The sequence below is a fragment of the Apodemus sylvaticus genome, chromosome 8 (assembly GCF_947179515.1).
Source record: "Apodemus sylvaticus chromosome 8, mApoSyl1.1, whole genome shotgun sequence".
Lineage (NCBI taxonomy): Eukaryota > Metazoa > Chordata > Mammalia > Rodentia > Muridae > Apodemus > Apodemus sylvaticus.
In genome coordinates, this window is record NC_067479.1 from 90170235 (window position 1) to 90182926 (window position 12692).

General features: G+C 38.6%; 1 protein-coding gene across 2 annotated transcripts in view; it reads left to right on the forward strand.

Moving 5' to 3' along the window:
* Positions 1-12692, forward strand: part of Dennd6a (DENN domain containing 6A) — a 55748-nt gene that overhangs the window by 8300 nt on the left and 34756 nt on the right. For both annotated transcript variants that reach the window (XM_052189940.1, XM_052189941.1), the window contains exons 2-5: positions 2293-2331; positions 2430-2472; positions 10523-10635; positions 11347-11427. In XM_052189940.1, the coding sequence (XP_052045900.1) occupies positions 2293-2331; positions 2430-2472; positions 10523-10635; positions 11347-11427 (276 nt within the window). The remainder of the gene's footprint in view (positions 1-2292; positions 2332-2429; positions 2473-10522; positions 10636-11346; positions 11428-12692) is intronic.

Genomic DNA, 12692 nt, shown 5'->3' on the forward strand with positions numbered 1-12692 from the left:
ACATATAAACTATGACTTAAATAGAACATTTAGTAATGGTTTTTAGATGTTATCTCTGCTTTTAAAATTACAAGTAAAATAATCTTAACATGATGAAAGGGAGACTTGGGTACACATAAAAAGTATTACATATTAAATACTACTGGTTGGATAGAACTAATTTGAGAGGGTATCCTCAGATGAAGCAAAGCTGTTTTTTGTTTTTTAAGTCTCTTTTCTGGACTAGAGACTGTCTTAAGTGTAAAGACAGAGGGGTAAATGAAGGGAGGCAGTTCTTTTATGAATTCCCATTTGGGGAGATTTTTTTTTTGTTTTTTGGGGTTTTTTTTGTTTTTTCGAGACAGGGTTTCTCTGTATAGTTCTGGCTGTCCTGGAACTTACTCAGTAGACCAGGCTGGCCTTGAACTCAGAAATCTGCCTGCCTCTGCCTTCCAAGTGCTGGGATTAAAGGCGTGTGACACCTCCGCCCTGCGGGAGAACTTAACCATGGTTGTTTTTGTTTTTGTTGTTGAAAGTGACCAAAGCCTAGCTCAAGCCAGCATGAGAAAACAAACTTCCGTTTACATTGGCCCTGACCATGGCAGGCAAACACCGTGTCTCTCCAGCTCTATCCCAGCTTCTTCTTACGAAGAGACAGGTCTCACTTAGTTGCCCAGGCCAGCCTTGAACTCCATCTGTAGTCAAGGCTGCTCTGAAACTTAACTTTTCCTGCCTCAGCTTCTCAAGTAGTTGATTGTAGACCTGTGCCAGCAAAACTAGTTATAAAAACAACTTATTGATGAATGCTATTTCAAAATCTATAATCCAAAGCACAGTTCCATTGATGAGATAAGCGGTACTGTAGAGAGTTAAGTTTTTGCCACCTTTCTCTGTACATTGATTAAAATAATGTAGCATGAACAGCAGGTAGAAAGTTATTAGAAGAGAGCACAGTAAACTATCACATTATCAATGGGATATGTTTTAAATGTATTTATGTACTGCTTTTTTTATTTTGAAGCTAAGCATGGAACCCAGAGCCATGTATGTGTGGCAAGTACTCTTAACGCTGAGCTCTACCCCAGATACAGTGGGAAAAGTTTCGTTGGAAACAGAGACCAGAAGGTCAGGGATTCAAGACTATCCTTGACTACACAGTGAAAAACAGCCTAAAACAAAACAACAAAAACTAAATTATAAACTACTTCTAATTGGAAAGTTTGCAGACTTTTCAATCATAATGCTGAGTATATAGGAAATATTAAATTATAAGCCATCCATATGTTTGCAGATCTCTTGGTCTCAGCTTGGTGTGGTGCATATGAGATTCTGTAGCAAAAGAGCAAGCAAATAACCCCTCTCCCCCAAAAAAACCAGCAACAGTAACAAAAAACACCTTTAAAAAGTATTGAGTACTTACTTTCTTGAAGAGAGCAGATGGCTTTCATTTCTTTTTAGAATGTTTTTAAAACAAAAATTGTGTTGTAGCCCAGGCTGTCCTGAAATTTACACTGTGCTGCCCAGGCTAATCTCAGACCCATGGTGATCTTCTTGCCTCAGCTCATATGTGCTGAGATTTAAACTTTTGCCACCACACCCTGCCCGAACCTACTTTTTAGTCACTCAGGGAAGTGGGCTGATCTGTAGGATGACGTCCTTGAGGCCTCTACTGACAGTTGCTGATTCTGGCAGGAGCTGCTTTGGCTCAGAGCCTCTTCCATTACGAGGCTGATAGGCAGTTGTTTTCCCTCAGAGGGATGGTCACTGCAGGTGCTAAACTAGGAAAAGACAGTTAAAGGAATGGGGTGTGTGTGGTTACAATAGGCTGTATGGGAGAAAATTTTAAAATTTTATGTAAATGTTTCCTTATCATTTTCCTCTAAGTATTTGATGTATAGTACTCATGGAATTGCCTGGAAAGTATTATTTCTTGAACAAGTATGAGTTGAAAATATAGATTATGTTTTCTTTTAAGTTTCAAACAGAAAAGGAGAATAAGTTTAGGTTTCACCAGTCTTAGAGCTAATTTTGATGTAACTTTTAAAGATAATGTAACTTCTACTTAGTTCTCTTAACTTCTTCCTTGTTTTATTACTAAAAAATATTTTATTTTTTCAGAATTTCACCATGTTTTCTGGGCCGGCCTTGAACTATGGGGCTCAGGATAGACTCTTAATATAGCTCTACAAGTTTCTGTGACTACAGAGGACACCACAGTCCAACTATGATTTCTTAAGAACTTTTTGGCCATAGCCAACTAGAATTTTAGGCATACCCATTATATGCTAACATAATTTAACTTCTTTCTTCCAGGTAATTTATCCTCAGCATTCCAAACTTACTGATAAAGAGGTAAGTAAATAGTCTTTCTGTATAGCCTCCTGTCACATTTGCTTGTTCCTGCTGGAGTACGTGTGTGCCAGCATCCATGGCTCTCTTCTCTCTTTCAGAAAACGAATATTTGCTATTTGTCTTTTCCAGACTCAAATTCAGGTAAGTATTCATCCTAAGATGTTTCTCTTGAATCTGTACTAGTGTGGTTTACAGTTTTCATACACAACAAGTAGCCAGCATGGCACGCTAAGATCGCATGCTCAGTTTTACCTCAGCACTTCATTGATTTTGAGTTTTGTTTAATGATGTCTAGTCCTGTCTTACTGATTTCACTTTGTTTAGCTTTAAGGTTACTATTATATTGTGATAAAGTAAAACATAAAAATAACAATACATTCTTAAAATAAAGACAAGATAGTTTATTAGGTAACTTATAGCGTATAGTTTATTTTCCATTCAAAACTTAAGAATTTGTCTGGAACTGTGCAAAAGCAGTAAAAAAAAATTTTTTTTAAATGATGTGTGTATATGAATGTGGATTTTTGCTCATGAGTGTAGCGCTCTCAGAGGCCAGGAGAGGTCAGCAGAGCCCCTGGAGCTGAAGTCAAAGGCAGTTAGGAGCCTGTGGTTCTCTCCAAGCTCTCTTACCCACTGCGCCATCATCTCTCTAGCTCCAAGTTTTCTAAAAACTCACAAACCAGCAAGAATATAGTGGTGAGATACTACCATCAGTTATTTCCAGTTGTTTATATGAGTTACTGCATCTGTAAAGCTCTTGAAATAGTGCTTCATTTATAGACCCCTGTACACGTTTGCGTCTTATTAAGATTGCATTCTCTGGTTCCTATGAGCTGTGCTTGTGTGGTCCTAACCATTGATACCTCTCAGGTTTCCTCTGTATTTTACTTTCAAGACAGCTTTATAAACTTACAGTGCCCAGAACACTCATCTTCTCAGGCCACACATGGAACCCTTTAACTGGAATTACTCCAGTTTTCTCTCCTTTTGTTCTTATTTCTAATGTCCTGACAATTTAGGTCAATTAATCTGATTTGAGAGATTTGACAGATTATTATTAATTTTCTTTCTGTATAAATTCTTAAAGTTTTTTTCCCCTTCCTATATTTGTAGAGCTCAGCCTTGGTAAAAGATATGAAAAAAAATTAGTTTCTTACTAATTAGATACCGTTCTTGATCAAGTCCAGTAGATCTTTTGTTCTGATCTGAACTGATTAGAATCTTTAGTGGTTTTGGTACATAATGATAACTGGCTGTAATAGAACCCCCCCTCCTGTGTGTGTGGGGGGGAGGTGTGTGGGTGTGGGTGTGTGGGTGTGTGGGTGTGTGGGTGTGTGGGTGTGGGTGGTTGTTGCCCATGCCATGACTAGCATAGTCAGCAGAGCATTTCATAGAATTGATTCTTCTTGCCATGTAAGTGGGTTCCACAGGTCAATTTCCTGGCTTATGCAACAAGTGCCTTTACTCTCTGACCCATCTTGCTGGCCTAAGAGTCTGACCTCTTGCTAGAGATGATATTGACTTGAGTCAGTATAAACAAACTAAGTCTAAAAGGCTAAGCTTTTTAATGTGTCTGGACATGTTTCTGCAATTTAGCCTTTTAAAATTGTGTACAAGTTCCCAGATCTAGCTCCCTTTGGGTGTTAACATTTTCTGTAAAAATTATCAGAAACATAAAATAAGTCTTTTCTATTGCCCCCTATCCTCCACTCCCACTATCAGTCTTTTGAGACAGAGTTTCTCTGTAACTACTCTGGCTGTCCTCAAATTCAGTTTGAAGACTATGCTGGCTTCAAACTCACAAAAATCCACCTGCCTCTGCTTCCAAAGTTCTGGGATTAGAGGTGCACCACCATGCCTGGCTGAGTGTTTTTTATTGTAATATTTTATTGTTATTGTTCAATTTAATACACAGATCCTAGCTACTGAACTCCAGAGACTAGGGGGAAGACTTCCCTATTCCCCTAAACAAGGCTACAAAGTTAATTCCTTGATATTTTGACAGCCTTTAAAATTTTTAATTAATTTATTTGTTGTACTGGGAATTAAAACTTTGACCTTGAGTATGCCCGGCAAGAACTCTTTGCACCGAGCTACTTGAGAGCCTTGTTTTATTGTGTTGGTTTGTTTTGTTTTTAGGGGGGGGTGATTGTTTGTTTATTTATTTTGAGATAGGGTTTTACTACTTAGCCCTGGCTGTCTTGGAACTCACTGTGTAGACCAGGCTGGCCTTGAACTCCCAGAGATCCTCTTGCCTCTGCCTCCCAAGTGCTGGGATTAATGACCTATACCTGGCACTTGATAGCCTTTTAAATAAATTATTTAATAGTATCTGTGTAGGTCAGTTTGTTTTTATAAGTTTAAGCTCAAGTGTAAATCTGTAGTAGTAAATTAGTTAAACTGCTTTGGATCCTGGTGGCTCGCAATCGCATACTCACCCAAGAACTCTCTGGATCTGTGAATGAAGCCATACATACTCCAGCTAATTTTGATATGCCTTGACTAGCTCAAATGCTGGGCATTTCTAATCCTCCCCGAGGTTAGCATACATTCTCCCCTCCAACTTTCCTGACTCAACTTGATAAATCAACTTTTGATCTCTGCTACTCCAGACCCAATGGGGAAGTGGCCACTAGGGCTGTTTTCCTGAATTCTTACTTGTCTGGTGCTTTCTTTCCTGCAGCTCTGACATCTGATCCTTCTCCCTTGGAGTCATGGCGATTCTCTGTCTCTCCTCTCTCCCAGCCCCTTGTCTTACTGCCTAGCCATTGGCTTTATCGCAATTCTTTATAATCAGTCGAACCCAGTTGGGACAGGGACCCTCAAGTCTGGAAGTGCAGTTTTTTGGGAGCCAAAATAAGACAAAGAATTAGAACCAATTCCCAACATAAATCTATATAAATAAAAACTCTGATATTTGAGCACATGAGTAACTTATAGATTTTTTAAAAGTATTTTTTTTAATAAACTGCCTATCAAATGAATTATAGTTCATTTTACCCAAAGCCTGGTTGGGACATATTAGTGAAATTGTCAGAAGATCTTGAAAGTAGACCTTGAAGGTCTATTAGATGAGCATGATCTGGAGAGCGTTTCAGAGCCCAGAGCTCTGGTGGCTATCCAAACCACTGTTTTCCTCTGCATCCTCCAAATGGAAGTTATAATTATTCTGCCAACTTTGATTTAAAATTTCCAAAATAGCTTTTATTGCCATGGAAGGAAATCTTGGCGCAGCAGAGCAGACTTTAGGAAAGAGTCATAAATCAGGGTTTCCTTCCCGTGATACAACCCCGGCCCCCCACATACACGTACAAAGTAGAATAACATTTTAGACTGTATGAAAACTATACAGAAGAAAATGTTTTTTACAATTCGCAATGAAATAGATTGCCAGCCCTACAACACTCTGCTTCTACACATCTTGGATCTTCGTGAATTTAGAAGAAAACTCGGGCTTGGCCTTGTTTCTGTTGCATGCATTGTTTTCTGAATGTGAATTTAGAGTGTGCTTGCTATCAGCCCCACAGGCCAGACTTTTCCCTCATTGTTTACCATTATCACCATCTGAATGTAGGTGTTCCTTCAGCTCTGGTATGAGGGATACTCAAGGACAGTAATCTTCATATTTTAAATATGTCAAAGGAGAAAACATAGGCTCAGTAGAGAGAATTTTAAGTAGCAATAATTCAAGGAAAAAACAGGCCTTGTGGGTAGACTTGGCTTGCAGACAATATTTGTGTCAAACAGCAAGGACATTGTAATATACTGTATACTCCTTAAATTATCTGTGCTAAAGCGCCTGGTTTTGTTTTTATTTTAAATGTCTGTGTGGGCCAATACTTTTGTAAAATACATGCTAAAAATATCAGAAAAATGAAATTTGAAAAATATTAGTAAAACAAAACTAAATTTGTCATGCTAATATCAGGTTTCTAGAAAAGGTTTTAAGTGTATTCAACTTCCATATTTATTTGATCACATGGCAGTAGCCAGTTTATGAACAGGTGTTAGTGCAGAAGCTGCACTAATACCCATCTACACTTCTCTCCACTGCTACACTTCTGTACTTCTCACTGGCACACTTCTGCACTTGCACATTTCCATGTCTAAGCTGATGCACTTGCGTACTTTCACACGTGTGTACTTGTGCATGTCTGTACTTCTGCACTTGTACACTTCCATATGTTTAAGCGAATGCACTTGCACACTTCCACACATGTGTACTTGTGCATGTCTGTACCTGAGAAGAGCTGAGAAATTCCATCCCTGCTGCTGTAGTCACAGTAGGGGATGAGTGCAGAGACTGAAAGGCTGCAGAGTGGAGCCTTTGTCCTTTGCCTTGTGGTTGGCTGCTGCTGTGGTGATCATCAGACTAGCTCGGACACTTGGTGATTGATCTTTCCGTCTTCCTAGTTCTGGGGTTACATGCACATGCCAATATGCTCTACCAGGGGCTAGTCTTGAAGATATCATAGTCACATGTATTCTGAGCCACATCATACCCATGTTTGTGATAATGTAGAAATAGTCTTTTCAAGTTGTCTATGTCATCAAGAAAAACAATCTTTTTTCTTTACTCTTTGAGTGACTGTTTTGGTATAAGAAGATTCTCTATTTACCTTTAACTTTGCTATCTCAGTTCAGGTAAAAGAAGCTTTAAAATTATTTTATACTATTCTTAAAGTGGAAGATCTATCTGCTGTCTCTCTGACATTATATAGGAAGAACCATGACTGAATGCACTGGTACCTTTTGAATGGACAATTTGTCCAGAGACCAGTGGAGCGGACAACTCTGATTTGAAGAGCTTGGCTTTTGAGAGAGGTTTTTGTTAAATGAAGAAAAGCATTTTTGATTATCAGTGAAATGATATTTAAAAAAAACCAAAAACCAAAAACAATAGCCAGGGCTGGGTGGGCCGGTCAGCAGATAGGAGGATTTGCTGTTTTGTAAAAGACTCAGGTTCCATTTCCAGCATCCACATGGTGGCTCACAGCTGTTGATAAGTTGAGTTTTAGAGGAATCGGATGCCCTCTTCTAGCCTCTGTAGTACACACATACATGCAGGCTAACACTCATACAAATAAAACAAAGTCAACCTTAACAATAACAGCTTGGAGCTGAGGAGATGACTTCCGTTTGTAAAGGGCTTGTCATGTTCACAGGTATATATGTGTGCGTGCAAACTGCACTTCACTAACCTGCTGTTTACTCATAAAATACAGCTCAGTCTGATGGAATAGCTCATTTCATGACTACAGAGAAAGCAGAGGGCACAGCAGAAAGAAGCTCAATGTAAAGGTGTTCTCAGGGCCACACCCCAGTGACTTGCTTCTTCAAGGTCGGCTCAGAACCACCAAAAGTAGTGCCATCAGCTAGGGACTTAGCTTGCTAATAAATGAACCCTTCGAGGGAACACTTGATATTCAAACTGTAGCATTTTCTAAAGAGAAAATCTGCATCATTGTTATATAAGTGTATATATATAAGTTATATAAGTATAACTAAAACAATACTAGACTATATCACAGAGCATTTTTCTCTGCTTAAATAGGTAAGCAAAACTAGATCTGGGTGTGTGGTATATACTTGTAATCCCAGAGCTCAGGAGACTGAGGCAGGAGGATTTTTGAGTTTGATACCAGCCTTGACTGCATGGTGAGTTCCAGTCTAGACTTTGTTTCAAAACACAAAGAAACTCATTTTCTTTCATTTTTCTCTCTCATAGCAAAGAAATATTAATGTCTATAATTGCCATTAGGTATACATACATAATTTGGCTTTTAAAAAGGTTGAACAGATTGTGAAGTTTCCATTTCCTGTTTAGAATGCCATATGAGAAGGAAATAAAAATACATGTAGATTGACAAAAATTTTGAGCATTATTATATTAATTCTAACTTATTACCTGGGGAAAAAAATCTAACAGATGTTACTGTAACTATTTAAAATTTGATAACATATTTATAAAAATTATTACTTTGTGTATACATGTGCACATATATACATATTGGTGCACATGTGCCAGTGTGCTGCCATGCATGTGTGGAGGCCAAAGGACAATTGTCAGGTGTCAGTTCTCTATTTCATCTATGGATTCTGGAGGTTGAAGTCAGTTCATCAGATTTGAGTAGAAAATACTTTTACCTGAATTAGCTGTTTTACCAGCTTTCATGTAAGCTAACTTTTAGAGTATTAATAGTTTTTTAAAGTAATTATTGCCTGACAAATTTAATTAAGATTTGCATTTAAAGAGACTTGCTGAAATGATTAAAGCTGAAAATTAATTGTTAATTCAGATGATTAAGATAATAAGTTGATTATGGACTCTTACCGAATCTTACATGGTATGTGTTATTAAAAGGCCTTCTCATTGTGAAATGTAAAACACACTCAGGAACAATTAGTAGAACATTGCCAGCACCTCAAAACCCCCTCAAGCCTCTTCCCTTCCCTCCTCCAAGTGTAACTGCTGATTGTTAAAATAAAGGCTTTTATATTTTTCATTATTATATTATTATTATTATTATTTCTTCTTCTTACTATTATTATTAATTTCTAATCACTGGTACATGTATCCTAAAACATTCCAGCTTTGTCTGCTTTTAATTGTACATTTGGAAGCTGGTATGTAGTTTAGTGGGGTAGTGCTTACCTAGCACACAAGAATACCTATCTTCAGTGCCCTTCACTACATAACGTGATGGCATGACTGTGATCTCAGCACTAGGGAGGGAGGGACAGGAAGGTCAGAAGTCAAAGCTGCTTGGCAAGTTTGAGGCTAGTCTGAGCTACATGAGACCCTGTGTAAATATAGCTTTCATTTTCCCAATGTAATTGTTGTCTGGGAGGCTCACTGCCTCAGTCTGCTAACCCAGGCCTAGTCTTGGAAGTCTCTAGCCTCTGTACAATCTTATCTAGACCTAGAACATTTTCAGCCTCTGAGAATTACTGCTGAATAAGCTCACCCTTTCTTGTTCTTTCTGAACTCTAGCTGGCTGGTCAACTCAGCTGTTCTGGCTCAACCTCCTCTCCAAGCTGAGTGATTCAAATCTGACTTCTCTCAGCCTCTGACTGAATTGCTCTGCTTGGCCTTATACTAACTCTGGAAATCTGTTTTAATCTTCTAGCTCTTTCTCTCTGGCTCATTCTGTCCTCACCTGTGCCTAGCTTGTTCTCGCTTCACCCTGTCTCTGTACAACTCTCCCCGTCAAACTGCCTCCTCTCTGCACTGTCCCTCAAGTAGCTTCCCTTTCCTCTCTCTTCTCATGCGAGTTGGTCATATCCTATTCTGTCAAATTTTTCTCTGATTCATCACTTTGTCTGCCACTCCATTAAACATCACTTTCAAACGTGTGAGCTTCCTTCTACAAACTAACTTTACCTTCATTATTTGGGATTAAAGGTGTGTGCTAAGGACTGAGCTACACCACAACTAGAAACAGATTTTTCCAGTAAACAGCACATTCTCAAGGTTCACAGTGTGGTCAGACACTCTGCAATAATTCTGTATCAACAAGATTTTTTTAAGAATTTTCTATAGATGAGTATGGTGGCACATGCCTTTAATCTCAGCACTTGAGAGGCAGAGGCAGGGGGATCACTGAGTTCAAAACTAGCCTGGTCTACATAGAGAATTCAGGATATCCATAGTGAGATACTGTTTCAAAAATAAAACAGAAAAAGTTTATAAAGTTGTAGATTGAAAGAAGTAGTTGTAGGTGTGTGTGTGTGTGTGTGTCTTCATTTGTTTATATATGTAAGACAACATCATATGCAGACAAAAGAAAAATGAATGGCATTGGAAAGAGACATAGGAAACTGTGAAGAGACTTGGGAATCAAGATGGAGTTTACCTCTAACTAGCAAGGTGGCCTGCAGCAAGGTCAGAATTTCTCTTATTTTATTCTTTTCAAGACAGGGTCTCACTGTAGCTCTGGCTGTTCTAGAACTCATTATGTAGATCAGGGTGGCCTCAATCTCCAGAGCTCTATTTACCTTTGCCTCGCAAGCACTGAGATTAAAGATGTGTACCACTATGTCCTAGGATTTCTAGGCTTTTTTTTTTCTTTTCTAAAACATGAAGAAATGGGTAAAAAGTATGTATAAGGCTCTTTCACTGTGATATTAATGAAACTGGATAAACGTCACTTGAAGCTGTCCTGACTTCTTTCCCTTTCTGTTTTGTTAGGTTGTCTTGGAGACACCCAGTTTTGTTTTAGATTCCGCCAGTCTTCTGGGAGGAGGGTGTCCCTGCACTGTCTCCTTGATGAATTTGACAAAGATTTACCAGTTTACTTAAAGGTGGGAAAGCGTCCGTGCGAGAGCAAGCCCTGGCACCTGCTCCTTCAGAGCTAGCCAGCTCCGTCACCTTTGATAACCTTGTAGTGTTGTTTGCCTGAGGGTTACTTTATTATCTAGCTGGGTTCCTTAAGTGATGAGGATTCGGCATGTGAGTGGAATTGACTCTAAAGTTACTGTTCTGGAAATGATGCCATTATAAATTGTAAAAGCTGACTAGCATGGTGAGGTGCTTTGCTTGGTCGTGATCTGTTGAGATGGGCAGGTGGGGCACCATTATATAATAAATACCATCATAATTAAGTGGTCTCCCTTTTGCCAGTGCCTCAGATTTTATTATAACTCAGAGGTATTTACTGCAAATTTTTAGGAAACAATGTAGCATCAGAGAAAAGTCTTGACTTGGTGGTTTTCTGATTTCAATTTGCAAGTCTAGATGTGAATTAAGAACATAAGCTGATGAATTCCTAGGGAAAAGTCCCACCTTTAGTTCATAGGTTGCAGTTATAATTTCTAGGCAAGTTGGCAGGTTATTTTTTCTTCTGGTTGCTGTTTGTTGGTAGGAACGTATCACTAACTTTTGTATATCTCTTACATATTGACTTGGGTTACTAAAGAAGCCCAGTGTTACTGTTAAAGGATATCTGTGTATACATATGTACACATATATGCATACATACATACACACACATATATTTTTGTCTTCTTTCATAGAAAGATCCTGCATATTTTTATGGATATGTGTATTTTCGACAAGTTCGAGATAAAACTCTTAAAAGAGGCTACTTTCAGAAGGTAATTTTTATGTGCACCATTGAAGTGTTTTATGTTGTTATGACTAGGGAAGCAAGAGCTGGACTTAATGGTACCTACCTATAGTCTGAATATTTCAGAGGTGGAGATAGAAAAATCTGGAAGTTGAGGCCAACCTGGGTTACATAGGACCTGTCTCAATTGCCCAACCCCAAAGTAGAAATATTTAAACTTAATCATGTCTGGATTTTTATATTTTGCCTGAGCTTTTTTATTATAGGCACCTGCCCCATTTTTATTATTTATTTATTTATTTATTTATTTATTTATTTATTTACTTATAGACAGGGTCTGACTATATATGTAACCCTGGTTGTTCTGGAACTTCCTATTTAGATCTTACTGGCCTTGTACTCAGAGAACTCTACCTGCCTCTGTCTCCTGGGTATTGAGATTAAAGGTGTGTGCCACCATGTTCTGTAATTTTTAAAAATTATTTATTTATGTATTTCATGTATGAGTATTCTGTGTGCATATATGCCTGTATGTCAGGAGAGGGCATCACATATAGTTGTGAGCCACTATGTGGTTTGCTGGAAATTGAACTCAGGACCTCTGGAAGAGGACACTAGTTCAGTTCCAGGCACCCATATTGGATACCTTACAAGCAGCTATAACCAACTCCAGGGGATCTGCAGCCCTTTTCTGGTCTCTGTGGACACCCACACATATACACATAAATAAAAATAAAATCTTAATTAAAAAGAGAAGTTTTCAAGGAAAGAAAACCTACATTTAAAAATCAGTGTAATTTGACTCTAAAGTGATCATACTGAAAGTTGCAATTTTTAAGTTTGTAGCTAGGCCAGAACAGCTGGACTGTAGAACACAATAGGCATATAGATCTGGGCCACGTTTCACAGTTTGTTTTTCCTTCATAGAAAGACTTCATGTGGCAGGACAGTGATGACACACACCTTTAATCCCAGCACTTGGGAGACAGAGGCAGGTGGATCTCTGATTTTGTTTTGTTTTGTTTTTTGTTTTTTTGAGACAGGGTTTCTCTGTATAGCCCTGGCTGTCCTGGAACTCACTATGTAGACCAGGCTGGCCCCAAACTCAGAAATCCACCTGCCTCTGCCTCCCAGAGTGCTGGGATTATAGACGTGCGCCACCACTGCCTGGCTGGATCTCTGATTTTCAAGCCAGCCTAGTCTACGGAGCTAGTTCCAGGAAAGTCAGGGAAACACTGTTTAAAAAAATCAAAATGATGATGATGATGATGATGATGATGATGATGAAAGACA